Below are 21,876 nucleotides of genomic sequence, written 5' to 3' on the forward strand. Positions count from 1 at the left end.
GAAATAATATCAGCAATCGAGGCATTTCATACCATCGGTAAGTCTTATTTTAATTTATTTTAAATATATTTTATGTAACAACTTCGCTTGTCGTAATTTGTCAAAAATTTATAAAAATATTAAGTCAAAATGAACCTTAATCCATAAGAAATAAGTACTAATATAGATTGAACAGCAAACAAGACTTTCTGGAATATTATTGCAATAAACAAACTAATGTCGGATTAGTGATGCATGTGGCGCATATCGACAGTATCGATACTTTAGAAAAGACAAACATTATAAATATTAAATTTTATTCTATTTTTCCTTAGCTTTCATTTGTCCTATTTATTTATAGATTTTCGAAAGAGCCTAATTTAAAAGAGAAATGGATAATAAATGCAACGTGACGAGTTAACTGGATGCTGAACAGCAATGAGCAGTCTAACAAAGGCCACCGATACATCAAACCTACGGCAGTTCCAAGATTTAAAATAATGCATATTTTCTGTTTGTTTTGTAAATATAGATTTATACTATTCTATCCGTTTTTTATTTAAATATAATAATATGAAAAGACGTACTTAGTAGTAATAAACATACTCCAAAATGTGACACATTATCCTATACTCATATAATAGAAAGAAAAAAAAATGCACAAAAATATATTTATTTGTGAATTATCGATAACAAGGCTGACATCCCTTAGAGCATAGCATCAGGTTAATGTCAAGTTAATGTCATTAACTTAGAGTGACACAAATTTCAACCTTATCTTTATGTGTTGAGGTTCAAAGTTATATGTATTGAAAACCAACGCCCTCTGTTGTGGAATAGCTGAATGTTTTCGAATTTGGAATTTCTGAGCAAAGAGAAACAAAACAGCTAATATACCTAGGGATGTTATACTAAAATAAACCGTAACTTGGTTTGTTATGGTACATATTGAAATGCTGAATTTATAACCTAAGTCAGTTTTTACTCAAATTAAGCTGTCCAATCAAAGGCATAGTTTACTTGTAGTGTACTGTATAACTATCGGTTTAAATGTGTGGGTTTGGCGACACTGGTTTTCATACTAATTATGACATTATAGCACTTCTATTATGTTCTTACTGTTCTGTGGTTCAGTGGTTGGGTTGTGGAGTTTCTCTGTCTACGGGTTGTGGCCTCTCAACTGTCAAGACTCAAAGTGTCAAGCTGTAGCTGTCAAGTGTCAACTAGACACAAGTCAACTGTGAACAGTGAACTGTGAAGTCAACATTCGAGTTGGAGTTACAAGTTCCGGTGGACGTAGAAATTGTGTTTTAGATTGTGATTAACGTTCATTGCTCGGGCAATTTCGACGCGAAGCTATCATCATTGAATATTGAATTAGATATATGAAGTTGTGAAACCGGTTGGTTCGTAATAACTAATTTCGTGTGTTTGAGTATTATATTTCGTTTTTACGTAATTAAAGAGTCGTTATACGAAAATGTATCTACAATACTTCACGTTTGCTGTTATTATCGGTAAGAATATTTTCTTTTTAATTTAAAATGATTGATAAAAATCCTATTTGTAAATCTGTATAGCTCAATATTCTCAAAATTCTTGAACAGATATTTGTTAAAAAAGATGAAATGAACTTACTGTACTTATTCAGTTTATAAATTTTAATATACCTACTCACTTAGATTAATTTTTATACATTTAAAATATTTGAATTATTGCATTTCAACACTTGATTGTTTTTAATAAAAAGTTACTACATAAGAAACTAAAGCTTTTTCCAATAAATTTTAATTATTGTTTAGTCCAGAGACTATCTATAATAATCTTATTCAGATTATGACATTCTCATACTATCACAGTAGAGTAGTTAAATAATAATTAGATTATTAGGCCACCATTTTTCACACAATATATTCTTGCTTTAAATTATTTTGTTGATTTAAATGAATATATTCCTTAATAACATTGTTAATTGTAAGGATTTGCTGTAATTTCCTATAAATCAAGCTAAAACTACTACTATTTAAATAATAACCAATCTATTTCCATATTATTTTAAGCTATTGCATAGCTTCTATCGCGGGCCTTGAGCGCGGGGACCGAATCGAGAAATTCCGTAACGAAAAAACCTCACGCTCCCCACTCCGACGGGCTCGGAGGTGTGGCTTGAAGGCATAGCATGCAATAGCTTTACTGCGGCAGTCCCCGTTAATACTAATAATCATAATACTCATAATATATTATGAGTAATGATTTCATTCAGGTCTCGCACAATGTCAGTCCACGGAGCCCTCAATAGCCGATGCCATCAACTCCCTGCCTCCAGAACTCCAGGGGAAAGTTGACCAGGCCCAGATTGAGGCTATCAGGAACAAGTCAACTGAAGTCTTCAAGGAGAAGTGTGATAAGAATGGTGGGCCGGGCGCGTATGACAATGCTGAAGTAAGTGCTTTTATGTTTTATAGTATTTAATGCCAATTTCTTGGTGTAGATTGTGGCAATTGAGTTTGATTTTTGGGTTCAAAATGCTCAATATGTGGCAATTTCTGTCACAAATTTACAGAAAGGTTTAGATTACCTATAAACAGGCATTATGCTTATTAATCAAAGAAACCAATACATATTTTGAGTGAAAGAGTTAATCATTTATAACAAAGTTATTTTATAAACCTTAAAAAATTGTGTACAGCTCCAGTCACTTAAAAGTAGTTAATATTGTAAACAATCTTCTGTTGCCTTAGGTATCTAATATCTGAGAAATGATTTCTCATCATTATTAATATTTTTCATAATAGACAGAGAAATAATTAAAACAAGCATTAAAATAATTGTAAATGAATTGTCTATATCAAATTATTCATGCCTTGAATTATGTCCAAAACATTGTTATTAATGTAAATTATAATTTAATAAATGAAACAATGGAATGATAAATCCACCGGAAGTTCAAATTGCAAAGAAAACAATTCTTTGTTGTCATTATTACGAAAATATCGGCAAGGCGGCAATCGCAAAGATATTATTATAACTGAATTAATACAGACTTTATAAACATTAGTGTAGGTATTCAATTTAATATGAATTGAAAGGTTTTTACAATTTTTTTGCTTAGTCATAATAAAATCTTTAGTTATGAACTGAAAGTTTTAAAGAATTTTTGGAAAGATTTTCTGATATTAAATTAGAAATATTAAATTATAAAACCCCTATTTGTATTTGTAAAATAATATCGTGTTTTACACATTGTTTTACACCAAAAAATAATTGAAGAAAAAATAACAAAAAATATCCCTATACAAGCTGACCGTGGCTTCTATCGCAAGTTTTTTACCCTACCTACTTGTTACTTTTTTCCAATAAGAAAAGCCAAATTACTCGATAGTTAGCCGGTTATAATCCCTTGAAAATTGATAGAGTCTGGAGCCTGTAAAGAGAGACATTTTTAGACAATAAGTATATTATTACATTTAGTACAAAGATTTGTGTCGAATTGATTCTTTCAGTCTCTCATCTATAATTACTTGACTTTTCATAGTAAGTAGATATGTGTACTGTGTAGTGTGTACAGGTTAAAACTTAAAACTAGACACAAAAATAGCATCAAATTTCATACGTAACTAATATGCAATTAGGTAATATTACTCTATTCCTTGAACCGTGAATCAACGGTTATTTCATGAACGGAAGTGTGATTATTATTTATTGCTATACGAAATTGCCTACAACAATTTTTGTTTCTATCTGGTTCGTATATTTTTTTAATATTTATTACTAGCTGTGCTCCGCGGTTTCACCCGCGTGGCTCCGCTTCTGTTGCTCTTGATGATATAAGCCTATAGCCTTCCTCGATAAATGGGCTATCCAACACCGAAAGAATTTTTCAAATCGGACCAGTAGTTCTTGAGATTAGCGCGTTCAAACAAACAAACAAACTCTTCAGCTTTATAATATTAGTATAGATAGAAGCATTAGCTGTGGTTTAACCGCGCATTGTTTCGCTCCTGTTAGTCTAAGCGTACACATAGCCTAGTATAATCTCCCTCGATAATTGGACTATCTAACACTGAAAGATTTTTGCAAATCGGACCCGTAGTTCCTGAGATTAGCAAATTGAATAAAACATTCAAACTGTTCAGCTTTATAATATTCGTATAGATTATTTTACTAAGGGGGAGGCTTGATGACCGGTGACTGATCTTTATTGGAAAATTACACTACAGTACCTATATATGCAGGTGATGTGCATATTATATAAAGGTAGAAATAACTCCTTATCATTTATAATTCGTTGCAAATTGCGATAAAATTCTTTCTTCGATCACGAACTTTGGAAACGTGTTGTTTTTATGAGGGTATTAATTGTTTTTCTTTTTAATTGTCATGTGTAAGTTGATGGATAAACGACGCGGACGCTCTTAAATGGGTTAAAGAACCAAGCTACACCTAAAATAATACTGCTTTAGAATATAGACATTGATTTAATTAGTTTCGTTGTCTAGATTTGTGTAATATAACGGTATCACTTATCATACTTATACATATAAAATTACAACATTTAATACAAGAAATTATATAATAAAATACAAGGAGGATATTGTATATCGACACCTTAGTAAATAACGCTTAATAGGCATACATTTTGCATATAATACGTATTGCAATATTTAATTAATTATGTTGTCGACAGCATGTATTAGAAAATAGCTACATAAATAATCTTATAATATAAAAATGAATCGCAAAATGTGTTGGTAAGCGCATAACTCGAGAACGGCTGAACCAATTTCGATAATTCTATTTTTAAATATATTCCTTGAAGTACGAGGATGGTTTTTATGTAGAGAAAACGTAAATATGTACCACGTGCGAAGCCGGGGCGGACCGCTAGTATAATATGATTATACCTATGAATTATGATTAAAATTTATAACTATATAAATTTTAAAGAAACCTTTCGAACAAAGAAGGTCTTGTGGTAAATGTTTTAAATTTTTTGGTAAATGTAGGTTACATTTATAAATTGTTGTTATATAATGTTATGCTTCAATGCTTTGCTTAGGCAATGTTTACATTACAAGTATTCTGAAGAAGGTTCCTGTTCTTATAACTACCTAACTAACGGTTCGTTCATTGTAAAATAATACCTTTTGTTCATACGTTTGTTGTAAGCAAAATGATAAATTAAAGAAATAATAAATACTTAATTGTTAAATGAGCTTTGTTTCTGAGTTAGCTTTGGTGAAGAGTGAATGTGTATTGTGTATTTTACTCTTTTCTATGTATACCTACATTTTTATATTTATATTTATATTAGAAAAACTTACACAATCACAATTCACAACTAAGCGATGCTGTTTGACTCGTAAGAAATAAGAACGCAACAGCGCTGATTTTCAGTCTGGTCCATATAGGTAATATTATGATAATATTAGTCACCTACAGCTACGGTCTGAGCGAAAGAACATTTTTAGTTATAGGTACTTTATTTAGTTATTTTAGACTTTAAAATAAAAAATTTTGATTCTTCAATTGTCCGACTTAAATAAATTGATATAATCTCTCTATGGTTTTCAACGTATGTTGCTGAAAGGTCAGTCTTATAAAGAATGTTTATGTTTATACATATATAGTGTTTTCCTTGTGCAATTTAAAAAATGATAAACATATTACACCTAGTTAGTTCGTTGTTTTCTTTAAAAACATTAAGATTATCTATATGCAATAATAATATATACACAGCTGTTGTAAACATGTCATATGTGTTTTCTACAGAACGGTAAATACCTATGTGCTAATATTAAATTAGCATATGCCAGTCAAACATCTAAGACCGTTGTACTTGGAAATGTCAATAAACTTTTTTTTATTAAGAAACATGCGCGGCGTAATCCCATATATTTTTCTAAAATAAATATTAGGTACCAGTAAATGATTTTCGTAAGAAATACATTTGGGGATGAAGGTGTGGAATTTTCCGTAGGTATATCGATTTCATAATATAAGCACTTACATTCAGTTTTGTGTAGGACTTTTAATAGGTTTCTCGAATGTATTTGTAAATCTGGTCTTTTACGCCTTATAAATACATATGTATTTACTAGATTTCCGCCCGCGGCTTCGCCCGCGTTTGCAAAGGAAAACCCGCATAGTTCCCGTTCCCGTGGGATTTCCGGGATAAAAACTATCCTATGTGTTAATCCAAGTTACCCTCTATATGTGTGCTAAATTTCATTGTAATCGGTTCAGTAGTTTTTATGTGAAAGAGTAACAAACATCCATACATCCATACAAACTTTCGCCTTTATAATATAAATATTAGAATATTAGATTTTTGTTGAATTAGTTCGCAAATTACTTAATGAACACGTATCATCAAATTTATTTTCTCCATATGTTAGTCATAAGGGTGAAGAACCGTATGGGGTCACCGTACCAGTTTAACACCCTTGAGTGACTTCCTTGACCATCTGCCCTTAACTGCCGAATGTGAGCAGTGATTCGTTAAGTACTGAGGAAATTTGATACGGAGACCTTGTTGCTAAGTTGGTTTGGCGTATTTTAATAGTTTTTAAAGTTGACACTTCCGTTCTTATAATGTCGTGTGGACTTCGGTGATATTGAAAGATGGCGTGTGTGGCATTTATGTATGGTATGCGTGGTAATAATGTTACTTTAAAATTTTAATCCAACAAGTGATAACTGCGTTAAAAACAACCGACTTCAAACTTGCACTTGCAAAATTTACAAATACCTACAGACAAAAATGCTCATAAAATAAAAACTACTGGGCCTATCCGAATAAAATTTTATGGGACCAATTCGACACCATCCCGCATCGAACAAAAAAAGAATCACGTAAATCGGTTCAGAAACCTCGGAGTAATCGGTGTACATACATAAAAAAAAAAAAAAAAAAATATACCGGCCGAATTGATAACCTCCTCCTTTTTTTTGAAGTCGGTTAAAAAATTAATACAAAATAGGAACATTTTCATATAAAGCTTAACGCATCTATTGCTCCTTTGCAAGGCCTTCCAAAACATCGGGAATATTCGTTTTTCATGCTACTGACAATAATTATAAAGGGTGATTGTAATTATATTCATTAATTAATGGTAAAGGGGGTTGAAAATGTTTCTTAAATTTCACAACACCCTGACTGGTCAATGGTCATGGGTATTCCCAACATGAATAAGCTGATTGAATTCGGGATCGTTGTTTTTTGAGTTTTATTAAATTTACATACAATAAATTATAAAAGAGTGTGAAGATTTCATTTATTGACTATACAATTTAAAACGGCCATTGCCACATTTGTTTCACACACATATTATTGTTAAATTAAAAAAATAGTTTTAAATCCATCATAAGTTTTTATTGTTTTAAATAATTATATTTCGAGTAGGAATGTTGACATAATATATTATATCTAAGTATCCTCTATATTCTCAATAATATATTCTCAAGATTCTTTAACTACCTACTCCATGTTACTTAAGAAGGTACGCCGTTTACGAGACTATTAAATTTTAGTCAGTAGATTGACAGTAAAAAATGTTACCAAAAATATATTATTTATTTTTTTCTTATTATAATAAGAAAAAAGTTTATATTATTATTCAAGAACGACTGAAAGGATTTTAATTATTTTTAATATCCGCCAAGAAGCTTATTATATCCGAATATAAAGAATGCATTGTATTGTGCAAAATTGCAGAAGTGTTTGGACACCAAATTCTGGCATAGAATTTCACAGGCAAGTGTATATTTACGTTATTTACAATATTCCTCAATACTCCTGCATTTACCTGTTTAGAATCATTTCAATGGCAAAAATTGTCTAATTTAGCATCATTTTAGTAAGCAGACATGTTAAATTTGTTATTTCCCCAATACTTTATCATTTTCAACAAGTTTTCAATAAACAAATTTAACAAGTAAGGTAACCATGATGACGAGTTTTTATGGAAAGCGAGGAGAATATATTGTAATAACTATATTATGATGAAAATTTAGAACACCATTTTAAAGATTGTTACTAGTAATGAAACAACACACGACATCGGTATTGCACTCAGATGTAGTTATAAGATTGTTCGTTTTTACATTGAAATTTATACTTTTTTAACTTACCTTATATTTTTTGTTTTACGTATTTCAGCTTTCCAAAAAGTAAAATAAAAAGAAATATATGTGCCCATCAAGGTTACTGAGGATTACGACCCAGAAAAAAATACCTTTTGAAAAATAAACTTTGTAAAGTTAGCTGAAATTAGTGCAAGGCCGCTAAACAGTTTTTCTTTGATGATTTTGGCTTGAAATTGACCAGTCGAAGCAACGCGTTTAAAAAGAAGATCTGAGTAGCTTGCAATTTGGTAAACAGCATCTGATGCAAAACACAACTTTCCTCTATTTACAAAGGATGTTAATGCTGTATATCGGTTCATATCCAAGCTTTGTAGCCAAAAGTTATTTAAAACTATCATTCTATACCAATTAAAATTGTATGTACCTATAAAGTATGACCATAATATTATAATATAAATACTGTTAAAAATATACCTATGTCGTTATTATTTATAGACCATGATTTTTAGTTTTTTCTATTTTGAAAAATCCTGAATTTACAAACCAGCGTGGTCACTCAACAGAAAGAGACAAAAAACATGACTGACGTCATTCTAGGTCATATTTTCTTGTTACAAGTTAATGGTCATAGTGCAATCTACAGTGTACTAGATATAAGCTTCTTGATATCCGCATTAATCAGGCTAATTTTGAAGTGTCTATGAGACTATATTTTGTATGACAAATTTTATCCCGATCTTATCAGTCCTTTTTGCATGAAAGATGAATAAATAATAAATATGTTTCCTTGCATATTATTTAAAGTGGTAGGATAAAACATAACGAGTTACTAACGTCATAATATAATTTTACATGTACATCGAGACCTCGGATGGGCAAAAAAATTTAAATACTTGAGTAAAATCATTGAAATGAGGTTTTTGTCACCATTGTATACAAAAATAACAAGTTTTTGAATTTATTTAAGTTAATATAATTTGATTGCACTTCTTTCCTCTGTGGAATTTTACCCTATCAAGCTCGTATATGAAATTTGATTTCAAATTTATCGATACACATCGATACATGAACCAATGCCATCCAAGATTACTTCATTAACGGATTTCAGATAAGATTAAAACGATATCGACGCCAAATTATTCAGTAATTATTATGATTTAAACATGATTTAGAACAATTAAGGCCAAATAAAAAATAATGCTACTTTGTTAAAATGCACGTACCTATTTATTTGTTCAATTTTGTACTACTGCGTTAGTTACACACTTCAATAGAAATGCCATAATATTTTCAGTTTTAAAAATATAGGAACAATTAACTCATGTATATACTTGCTCTTAATAGATATTAGGTATATGAAACTAGGTCATGACCGTGACTTCGTCCTCGATGAATGGGAGTTTCGCGAATAACCCTAATTGTTTTTCCAAGATAATGCAGCTACAGTTTTTCCTCTTAACATGGAACCTTTACTGGAAGATGTAAAGGTTCCATCATAATCATTCCAGCAATGTCAGAGTACATCCGGATTTACTAGAAAAATAAATAAACAAAAGAACAATTTCGTATTATAAAAATCTTTTCGACATAAGTGTGCATAGATAATAATAATTTAAACAAATACCTATGCCCATTAGAATTTAGATTTAACCTTTGAATATTCACATCTTCCGTGTAGTTCACGGAAACTTGAATATATTATGTATGTGTACTTCTACATGCAGCTCAGAGTCGTCTATTGTGAATTTGTGAATATCAGCCAAATGCCTAAAGACAATACCGTAATGGCTACAAAGGGGTAGTTTCGTGAGCTCTTGAATGATATTACTACATACCTAGTACCTAGGTATTTCACTTACGTAACGTTATGCACTGCTATTTTTGTTTGAATACCTGTAATAGGTATTCAGGAATGAATATAATGATGACAATGAATATAATATTATGTACTTATATAACAATTGCTACATACTACGTATTTGTTTCGACTTATGTAACGATATGCATTGGTATAATTTCGTTTTGATACCTGTGGCTGATTCCTTACGTGACGATTTAGAACCAGCCTCTCTTCCCTCGACAAATATCCTACCTACTCTTGTACCTACCATTAATATTTACCACTGAAATAATTTTTAAATTGGACCAGCAAACAAACAAACTCCTCATATATTAAGTAAAAAAAGATATCACGAAGATATTGCAATACGGGCCTAATCTTCAAGGTGAAGGCTAGTCGTTTAGCCAATCTTTTTTTGTTTAGCAGAACTACATCTTATTAAAATTTTTGACAAGGTCCAAAGAGTACCTTTTATTGTTATCTATGGAATAATTATGTTTATGTGATTGTTTTTTGATTTTTACAAGAAACGTAATGCTTTTGCTCCTTTTCAATTGGCGCTTCCAATTTTTACTCAAATGAAGTAAATTCATAGGTACATTTGATAGCTGTAACTAACTACCTATGTCTTATCGCTGAAGTAAAGATGCAAAGATATTATTTATTGTTAAATATATTATAATGATCGTGAGAACATCTACTCGATATCAACGTAGCTTAATGTTGTGTATTCCTAATTGAATTATTATCTAAATAGCTTCTAATAATACCAAATCGTCTTTACAGAGTTTTACTATATTTCCCTTTTATTATGTTCTTATCTTTCACAATACGAGACTTGTACAATAATAAAATTATCGTAACGACATCTATAATATCTATATTATAATGATAAATTAATTGTCATGACGAGGAAAACCGAGAAATTTTATGGACATTTTGCCTCGTAATTAGTTTACATTGAAATACCTATAATTAAAAAAAAATAGCTCTAAGTTTTTTTATATTTTTTCACTGCAGTTGTTACAATATACTTTAAACACTTAGATATACCTCCTGCAATTTATAACACTTTAGGTGTCGTAATATCTATTTTCTTTGCTTTAAGTGTTCTAAACAAAAGCCACACTAAAGCTGATATTAAGTTTTGGAAGTCGAAAAAATGAATGTTGAATTTGTTTTAAGTGGGCAATTGCCGATATCCCATGTTGAAATATTTATGGTTTTAAGAACCATAAAGAACAAACCCTCTTGTTTTTAAATAACAGTCACTTGAAAACAATCTTGAAGTGGCCTCCAAAGTAGGTACTTATAATAAGAGTGAGGTACAAATTACAATGAGACCTTAGTCTTTAACCACAATGTATAAATACTGCTATAATTTATGGTGTTTTTATGTAAAAAACATTTGTGGTTTTATGGAAATATCACGGTTGTTAATTGTTTTATCCGGTACATTTGCATGATGGGATTAGGCGGTTTCTCTCGTTTATGTAAATAAGCGATAACTTTGTTTTTTTTTTTTATTCGAATTGTTTGAATCATGTAAAATTATTAACGATCCTCATATGCAAGTACCTTTCTACCTCCTTAGGGAAAGTTTGTATGGAGCGTAGTTGTTCAAAATATCGATAAAATATTGACGCCCAGCGAAGGGCACAGGTCAACTAGCGTACTACAATTTACAAGTGACAAGTATTATCTACGTACGTATAAAATTAACCAATGTGCCCTTGTGACCTATACTATTTTAATTTGAGTTCATTGGCATATAATATTCCGGACGATCTTGAGTATCAAATTCCTTGTATCCTATTTAGCCAACTACGGCTTGAATTGTCAGCAGCTATAAAAATATAACAGAAGATTGATATGTAGAAAAATCAGTATTAATAAATGTATTTTTTTATACTAGGTCATCGGCGGTTTATCCCAAGCATGCCTTGAAAGTTCTCTTTTCAGTTTTTTTCTAATCGTTTACACAAAAAATCTTATGAGGTATGCATTACAATTAACGTTAAAACTAAAATATTGTTTAGTCGACATTATCGCACCTATAAACTGTAGCCGCACGCCCCGGTTCCGCTCGCGTTCTTACTTCTCACTTCGCATTGCATACTGTAATTCCCATTGAAACCGGACAAAGTCGCGGATATAAGCTAGTATACACATAGCATCAGAAACATGAAGTTACGATCTGATTAATAACAGTTTTTCCGTCACGTGAACAAACCGGTTTTTAAAACAACCGTATCTAACTTGTTATTTAACATTATTTCTAATTAAGTTACATTCGCAACTTATTAGGACTAAAATTAACCAGTTACGAGCCGTTTTAAGAAATAAATATTTTTTTTTGTTTATTTGTAGTTGTAATACATTTAGGTGTAATGAATAACCTATGAGAGTAAATAATAACATTACCTATATCATCAATTAATACCTAGGTACACATGTGAAATTACTTATCTGACATGTTCGAACAATATTAATATGCAGACTCGTTTTTTTTTCAACAATAAACATTTATAATAGATTTCAAAAAGTTTTGAGATTCAAACAAGTTTTAGAATATTTCTAAAACTTGTTTAAAATTTTAATACATTTACGTATTTTATTTGCATAGTTAGAAGGTAAACGACCAGTGAAGTTTCGAGTTTCATCAGATCAAAGGGATCCTTATAAAGCATAATATTGTAGTAATTTTTATCTAGAGGTTCAAAGGTCATCATCATCATCTATGCCATTATATTATTTTAAATCTTTTGTGAAAATCTTACTATTTATTTTTTCTACGTCACCTAACTACGTATCAAGATGAAATATTTATTCAACATGCATTGTTAGAAAAAAAAAAAAACAAACATATTACCTTAATTCAAACATTTACTTAAATAAGGTTATTTTATGACTATCTCTGTATTATCAAATGTAGAAGTTAATGTCGTATAGCAGTTTTATAGAGAAAAGCGAACCGGCAATAATAGTCTCTTCTGTTTTCTCTCTTTGATTAAGAATATCTGCCCAAAAATATAGCTTTACTAAATAAATATATAAATATTACTTACCTAATAATGAATAATGTTTTTCTTTACAGGCAGCATTCAAAGATTTCTCCAAGTGCGTGTCAGCCTTAGTAGATCCTACAAAATTGCAAGAAGAAATCGAAAATGCAAAACCCAATGGTCAAGTGGACGAAGTGTTTAAAAGGTATTTAATATTTATTTATATCTATAATGTAATCTAACTTTATCGATACCCGAGATACTTAGTGCTGTTTTCCTCGTAATCTTCCTCCACTCTTAACAATCAATTTGCATCCTAACTAACACGATACAATAGTTTAATGTTTGCAATTTATCGATAGAACACGACCTTTTTTAACTATCTATAAAACTGGCCAAGTGCAAGTCGGACTCGCGCACCGAAGGTTCCGTAGGTATAGCCCAGTTTTTTTCATCTGTTGTAACTTTAAATTTATGCTTTTCATAATTTTCCCTTTATCTATGGTATGACATTGTATCGTTACAAGGTTCTGTGTTCACGGGAAGTAAGTATACTCTGTACGTTTTCCTTTAGTGGTTGGAATGATTTGTTAAAATAAATGATTTAATTTATTAATAAACAAATCATTGAATTAAATTCCCAGGTACTGCGACAAAACCCCCGACTTCAAGGGCTGTTTCCGCAACATGACGGACGCGATCCAGCCTTGCCTCTCTGAGGAGGAGCGCGGGAACATCAAGACGGTGCACAATATTACTGAGCAACTCGCTGAGTTCATCTGCTTTAAGGAGGGCGATAGGATTGCTTGTGAGTTGAACAAATGTTTTTTTATGTACACAGATAATATAAAACACGATTTTTTGTTATCTTTATATCGCAGTCATCTGGTTAAATATGCTATTTAATTGAATGACTGGCACGTTCCTTGAATGACGACATTTAATTGAATGACTAAAGGACAACTCGTCAAGTTGTTGAATTTAAACATCAAGTTGACGTTCAACGTCATTTCTTTAATAGCAGATATTCGGCAAATAGCAGATTCAACAGCGACAATATAGGTAATATAGGTGTCATGCATTTAGCAATCACGAATTTAATTGTACACTTCAAAATAAGTATCGTCAATTGCGAATAGAATATCGAAAAATTATCAAACAATAAGCGTCAAGGAACAATGCCAATACTCGAATTGATTTTCCTTTTGAAAGAATGGAAACCGAAGTAAAGCAAAAACTATAATATTATTGGTTAAGAGTCTCTCTGTAGACTTTAAAATATCGGTTTTCTCAAGTATTTCAATGAAGGTTATAAGAATATTGAATAAATTTGCTGGCCTCTGGACTTTAGCACTAAATCGTTTTTTTGCACGTTACAGTATACATGCAAAAGAGGATGCGAGAGCAAGTTATAGGTAAAATTGAGTGGGGGCTATATTTTGATATACTATGGGTATGATATAACTTATGGGGGATAAATGTATGTATTTATAAAGTTTTGTTATATATAAAGGGATTTAAAATGAAACAACAGGGTAGAGTGGTGTGTTAGTATTTTTTCCATCAATATCAACTTTAATTTATGTCTAGGTTACACTTATATTATATCATTTCATTTTAACGCTTCGTATCTGTTAATCTATAATTTTTAATTTCCGATATACATAAAAACATATTTACTAAACGGTATATAATTAGCGATATGTACTAGTAAGTTTTTATATAGACGTTTGTTTACCGAATACTTGTGTATTGCGTACTAGGTTTCCGCCCCGAGCTTCGCCCGCACAATAAAAGAAGAGATTGCGTAATTTTCCCGGGATAAAAAGTAGCCTATGTCCTTTCTCGGGTATCAAAATATCTCCATAATCCATAAAATTTCATGAAAATTGGTTCACTGATTGGCAATTGGAAATTGGCGTGATTGAGTAACAGACAGACAGAGTTATCGCATTTATAATATTATATAATATAGTATGGATGTAAAAAGTCGATGTATTGTCTATATAGATTATTCATTATAGATCAATACAATACGACATTCGTGAAAACTCACTATTAGGATACTTGACCTGGTTGCGGTCATCTAAATATAGTTTTATGGATTTTCAATAGTACTTACCCGTACCCTTTCAACCTTTAGTGTCAATATATTCTTACTTACTAGTTACTACTAGTACTCACTATCAGTAGAATTTATTCACTCGGAAAATAAAAGAAAAGGTATTTATAATTTCTTTTACATGTGTATTTGGCATCTACCAAAAAAATAGGAAGCAAATAGGAATAAATTATTTGTCTAAAATTAGTTTGAGTGTAAGAAAATTGTGTAATACTCCTTATTATAAAAACAATTTGGGAAGCATCTTTTACGATATTTATTTACTAACTACTTATCAAAAGCGTCTCATGCAGCGGCCATTGATAATAATATTCAACATTTCTTATGGGATCATTAACTTTAATCGCAAGGGGAGTAAAAACATTTAACTTTATGAAATGGTAATCATCATTATAATAAGAAACATTTGGGTTATATATTATAAAGTGTTGCACTTTTTTGTTTTGACACACGTTTTCGTGGCCTCATTATAAACTTTATTTCAGAGACCCAGGTAAGTTTTCTAGTGCCTTTATTTAAACAAATTACTTCTGAAATAAAAGAGCTGGAGTGGCTACAGTCTTTGTGAAAATATGCATTTTTTGTACAACAGCAACATAGAAATTTTCTGTTGTTGCATTTTTTGGAGTGTGACATTTTTGCGTATTGTAACTGTGTCACTAAGTTAATTGTCTAGAAAAAAGTAACCCTTATCACCGTATTTGTGTTATTAATGTTTTTTTAGGAGTTAAGTAGTCAATAGGCAATTCATATCCTGTTTACTGCTAGATACTATGTTTCCATGTCATTCCGGAAACTAATTATAATAAAAAATGTATGGACTATGGTTTATGGTAATTAACATCGCAGTCTATTGAGATAAGTATTCAGGTGTAAATAACGTGTTTTTCTTTGCATACTTGAAATATCTGTAAATTATAGGCTAAGAAACACTCTAGGATTCCATTTATCCTAGTTCTTTTTTTAGAGTCTTCTTGTAATTTGCGTAATGGGATATTCACCCTTAGATTTTAAAATACAAATATATGAAAAATATGATTGACTTATCATCAGGCACCTATCGGGCTTAAGAAGTACTTCTTCCATTGCCCAAACACCACAATTTTCCTTAAGTCATGTTTTAATTCAATGCCATATATTTTTCAGTGTTCATCTCAGAGAATGGTCCAGAATGCATCCAAGAGAAACAGGACGAGATCCAGCAATGCTTCAACACCACCATGGGATCTAGTTTCAACTTCAACGCGGGATCCATAACTGCTGATAACATTCCTATGATCGTGTTTGGGGTATGTTATTTTTACTGGTGGTATTTTAAATGCGAAAGTTTGTTAGGATGTTTGGATATTGGATGTATGTTTCTTACTAGTTCACTCAAAAACATCAGGGGGTTACCATGATGTATTATAGGCCCTCTTCACAATGGGCAGCGTTGGCTCAACAAATGATCGTCAATGTTTGTCGCCATTATGGCGATTATGAATAAACATCTACAATGATGGCCGATCATCGACATTGGCCTAAATCTCCATTGTGAAGAGGGCCCATTATAGCGGTATTATTTCGAGGGTGGGTAAGTCATGGCGGTAGACTAACACACAGATGAAATTTTTTATGAGAAATTTTTTCAAGTGACCTTTATGTAATAAATATTTAAATGCCGTTCAATTATTTATCAGGCTCACATCTGTTGGTGTTTTACATAAATCGTGTTACAAGAATAATTTTATGTTGTGTAGCCAAAGAAAAATCTAGAAAAGTTGTAGAAAATATGTATTTAGAAATGCTCGTTGCTTTGATAGTATGTTTGAGTATAAAAGGTATTTTAAGAAATGAAAAACTTATACCTGATCCAATGCGATATATTTATAAGTTAAATTTATTTATAATATGTAATTAGACTTTCGCATTAATAAAGGACATAGTCGTATTAGGTTAATGAGTGTATTAGATAGAGCGTTCAGTTGATGGCCATTATAATAAAATAATCGTGATCCATTATTTCACAACTATATAAAATTGTGATTATAACGATCATGTTCACACTTATCGTGATAACGTAAATGTTCTTGTAAATGAATGAGGTTTATTTTTAGAACACTTGAAATTCGATAATCGCGTACTAATTTTGATATGTAAAAGGTAAGGTCCAATCTATACTAATATTATAAAGCTGAAGAGTTTGTTTGTTTGTTTGTTTGAACGCGCTAATCTCGGGAACTACTGGTCCGATTTGAAAAATTCTTTCGGTGTTAGATAGCCCATTTATCGAGGAAGGTTATAGGCTATATATCATCACGCTACGACCAACAGGAGCGGAGCAATGCGGGTGAAACCGCGGGGAACAGCTAGTGTAGGATAAAAGCAAATGATTGTATGTATTTGATAACGTTCGGGGTGCTACGGCGACTTAGCAGTACTAAATTAAGTGTGGAATTAGTACAGATTGTTAAAGTTATACTTCGATTGTAGTATTATGAAGTTAGTTTTTATATTATGTTGGGGTTTGAAATTGAAATAAAATGATACTTAAGATTCAGATGAATATGGTTAAATATTTTCCCGTAAATTACTATTGATCTAAAATAATGAAAGGTAATGTGCTTGAATACTACCTAAATTCGAAAGTCTCGTTGAAAAAAGGGGTTTAAAAATATGTAATACTAGCCGCTCCGCGCGATTTCACCCACGTCCTCTGCTGTTGGTCGTAGCGTGATTATTATATCCTATAGTGTTCCTTGATAAATGAGCTATCTAACACCGAAATAATTTTTCAAATCGGACCAGTAGTTCTCGAGATTAGCGCGTTCAAACAAACTCTTCAGCTTTATAATATTAGTATAGATTAATTTAAAGTACACATACAAATACAATTATCTTTCAGGAAAAGGAATGCAAGCAATTTACGGAGCTCCAAAAGTGCGTGGTCACAACGTTGGAGACATGCTCAGCGCCCACATCGGCTAATATTGTGGAGTCTCTCTTCAAGTTCGTACTCAAAGGCACACCTTGCAAGGATATGGCGGTAAGTTATTATTTATTATCTACAAAACCACGATCAAAAACTTTTATCCCCTATTTCTATTCTTAAACAGTTGATTTTTATAAAAATAAGTAGATTAGCCCTGGGATGGGTCTTCAACTATTTTTATTTCATTTTTTTTACTAATAGATGATTTTGTTGTGAAACGTTAATCAAATTTAATTGAAAAATATCAAGGATTAGAATTATTGTATTGTATAATAGAATGTGCTAGTATAGATTATGAATAAAATTAGTAGAATTGTTTTTGGAAATGAGCCCTTCTAAATTTTCTTCCATAATTATGTCTTGTATAGATAACAATAAATAAAAAACATGATGTAAATTTACTATGTGAAATATTCTTTAACATATTTTTCTTTTCTTTTACAACCAACAAAAGGAGGGTAACAAGAGAACTACAAAAGTAAGTTTCTGACATTTCCGCGTTAGTGTTTGGGAGCTCTTTGATGTTCTATTGTCTATGCTTTGTTTGTGGTTTTTTTTTCTTGGGGAATCCGTGTGTGCTTTTTATGTAATAGTGTCCAGATCATCTGGGTTTCCTATTTCAAGTATAATACGGTCGACTATACTCATAGAAACTTGACATAGACTTGATCAGTTAGGGAAATGAGTAAGCGAGCATTTTATAGTCATAATTTGGTCATGTATAGTTAAATGCAGTCTGTTATTGCTTGTCAATTAATTATTTACTTTGTTTTATTTTTGTGTGCGTGTTTTTTTACTGTAATTTTTTTGTGTTTGTTTGTTTTTAAAACAGTTACAGAAAATGTTTTGTCACCTTCTGTTGGGCGCTTGAATTAAATTAAAATACATGTATTACTTTTACAGGTGGAAGGCAAGAAAGCCAACTCAGCCAAGGGTCTAACCGTCAGTAGCTTAGCTTTGGGCGCGTTAGCCGTTGCAGCTTTATTCTAAGCCAAAAAACACGACTATTTCTTCCATGACATTCGATATTGAGCCCCGTTATTTCGATACTGTAATTATTAGTTTGGGCTTTATTAATGCTGCGCGCAAAAGTGACAATAGAAGCCAATTCGACCTAAATACAGATGAACAACGATCTTAATGTTAAGCTAAAGTATTATTACGTAATTCGTTGAAATATGGTAGATCTGATGTACCTGACTTTATTATTGCAGTGAACTTTTCAGAAGAATATTGATTCTCAGTTTCTCTCTTTCTATTGACAGTATTTTAAATCCAACAATGTATGTATAATTTAAAGTTATTTCGTTTTTCAGCTCTTTTAATAAACATAGTTTTAGTGGAATAATTTTTTTTTTATCAATATGTCAGATCTACCATATGTTTTAATACAGGTCTGATAGTTTAACGTTTGGGATTTAGTAATCAATTTCCAACATTTTACTATTAAATAACACATTCCATATAACGGACTTGTTACCTTTAAGAAAATATTTATAGAGTATAAGAGTGCTTTAACAGAAGCTTAAACCCTGAGCGAGACGGCTTTAAAATGTTACAGTATTTTTGTAATTAGTGATAACGTGGTGTTGGAAAAGCGACATCTACTGGGCATTCCTTTATAGCAACTTTAAACATTCCAATTAATTATTAGTCTTTTTTATCCATACTGTCATAACTAATTTTTAAGTCGTATAATACATAACAATAATTATATTTTTTTTTTCGATCGTTCAAAGACCCGAAAACTATTCCACAATGCTGAAACATGAACTATCATGTCCGTTAATAAATTCTAAAATGTACGGAACTTCATATGAAATGTCTTTATTCCATCTATTATTTCCAAGAGAATGGACCATAGACAATGTCGCTTTTCCAATACTTTCTAGATTCCTAGAGCTTCGCCAAAAGTTACATATCCTCTAGTGAACCATATCGCCAACGTGTTGCCAAACTATCGCTTCCAGCATTAGGTTAAGGATTTGTCCATGTTTATCTATTTTCATAGACCATAGACGTGATACGGTTTGTACCTGTGTTTAAAACGCCATTTTTTCCATAGAGTAAAGAGTAGCCATTGTGTAGTACGTTTTAGAGATGTGAAGTCATGCGTAATTACCATTTTAAAATGTGATTTTATCGTTGTATGCACTATTTTTTTGTTTTATTTCTGATACGATATCTGTTTTTTTAAATTTCATGCTGTTTTCGATGTTTATGGTATAAGTTTTGTTACCACTTGGTTGTAAAATTGATGTTGTGAATAATTTCAGTTTTAAGGTTCGTGTTTAGATTTTAATGGCAGCTTGTGACATGCATGTGACAGCCCTATTTTAGACGGATGAATATAGCAAATAAAGCAATTTTAAAGTGTGTATTCAATGAAAAAAAAGTTATTTTTATGTTATGATTAGACATCGGATTATATGCACTAACAAAATGCCAAAATATGCATGCAAATATGCACTAAAAAAGGCCGAAATATGCACTAAAAACGACTGATATGCCTAAAATATGCACATATAAATCAAAAAAACCTTTATTATTTTTATATATTTAAATCAAAGATTGTACAAAAACATTGAAATTTTCTTGAAATTGAGTATAGTTTTTGTGCCAATATACAATTAAGCATTTTAACCAAATTTTTGAGCGCAAATTTGTGACGTTTGTCACCCGCGAGCCCAGTGTTGCCACCTTAACCCTTTCCGGGCTAAATCTAGCCCTTTTTTGGAATTCAACCCGTGTTTTACGTTTTTAGCCCCAAAAGGGTAATCTAGCCCTATTTTGAATGGCTCAAAATTTACTTAAAATGGAGCCCATTTTGTAATTTTTTGCCATTAATTTACCATGCCAAAAATCAAAATAGGGTTTGTTTACTCGCTGAGCGTTCTGATTGGCTAATAAAGGTTAGTCGACCAATCAAAACTCCCGCTACTTAAAGATTTATGCACGAAATATGCACGATTGGGGAAAAAGGATAAAATATGCACTAACGCCGTAATTAGAGAGTTTTATGCATTTGCATATGCAAATATGCAAATGCATATAATCCGATGTCTAGTTATGATGTTCTAAAAAAGAATTTTAATTAACATGGCAATATGTTATAAAAAATAATTCTATATTCTATATCTATATCTAATTATGTCAATAAAGAATTTTTATTTTATTTATTTATTTTATATTGACAAAAGTTTTTACATCTTGTGAAGTGAAGTCTAATTATAGGGTTGTCACTTATTTTGTTTATTTTCATGTTAATGTATGGCAGCTCAAGTTCAGTGCATTTCTTTTATGCAAATTACTTTGTTCTTCGTATAGGTACACGGGTGTTATTCTATAATTGTTAAGTTAGGCATATATTTTTATGACAAAAAATTGTATATTTTCTTATATCTCATACTCATTCAAAAAATTGGAACCTATTTTGTAAATTTCCTATATTTTGCGACAACCTTGTATTGTTTAAATTTATCATAAAGCACTGAATTGGTGTCATAACGAAGCGGTTTTAGCTTTTAATTATTTGTGATAATTTGGTGTTGCATTAAAGTATAATTTTTGTAATGCATTTTCGTTTTATTTATTTCCTTGTTCCTTCCTCCCTGTGATGCTCTACCGATATAAAATACCTTTATTTTCAGAGATGTTTTTCTTGTCTTTTGATTTAGCATTTTTATTTAAAAAAAAATACGATTTACAGTTGAGTCTCTGTTAATTAATGTTGGTAACTTTTATGAATATTTCACTATTTATTTTTCTACTAAGCCGTCGGTATCGTATCGGCAAAACCATGTATCGTAATATGTACATCACTAAAATCTTAATATATATAAATCTCGTGTCACAATGTTTGTCTTCAATG

At 31.0% G+C, this 21,876-nt stretch overlaps 1 protein-coding gene across 2 annotated transcripts; it reads left to right on the forward strand.

The window, feature by feature from the left end:
- The first annotated feature begins 1,244 nt into the window (after positions 1-1,244).
- LOC123692501 (27 kDa glycoprotein-like) lies at positions 1,245-19,188 on the forward strand. 2 transcript variants are annotated; one of them, XM_045637257.1, is made up of 8 exons: positions 1,245-1,496; positions 2,243-2,421; positions 13,005-13,117; positions 13,557-13,720; positions 16,181-16,323; positions 17,919-18,059; positions 18,460-18,483; positions 18,909-19,188. In XM_045637257.1, exons 1-8 carry the CDS (start codon positions 1,460-1,462, stop codon positions 18,993-18,995), a joined length of 888 nt encoding a protein of 295 aa, XP_045493213.1. In that variant the 5' UTR covers positions 1,245-1,459; the 3' UTR covers positions 18,996-19,188. The 2 variants fall into 2 exon arrangements, with proteins under 2 accessions (XP_045493213.1, XP_045493214.1); XM_045637258.1 differs by lacking the exon at positions 18,460-18,483.
- Positions 19,189-21,876: the final 2,688 nt, after the last annotated feature.

This window comes from Colias croceus, chromosome 6, assembly GCF_905220415.1.
Source record: "Colias croceus chromosome 6, ilColCroc2.1".
Lineage (NCBI taxonomy): Eukaryota > Metazoa > Arthropoda > Insecta > Lepidoptera > Pieridae > Colias > Colias croceus.

Coding starts and splice junctions, on each gene's coding strand:
- LOC123692501 (XM_045637257.1), top strand. CDS start 1,460: ATGTATCTACAATACTTCACGTTTGCTGTTATTATCG. Junction 1,497..2,242: donor CACGTTTGCTGTTATTATCG/GTAAGAATATTT, acceptor GATTTCATTCAG/GTCTCGCACAATGTCAGTCC. Junction 18,484..18,908: donor GTAACAAGAGAACTACAAAA/GTAAGTTTCTGA, acceptor TTACTTTTACAG/GTGGAAGGCAAGAAAGCCAA.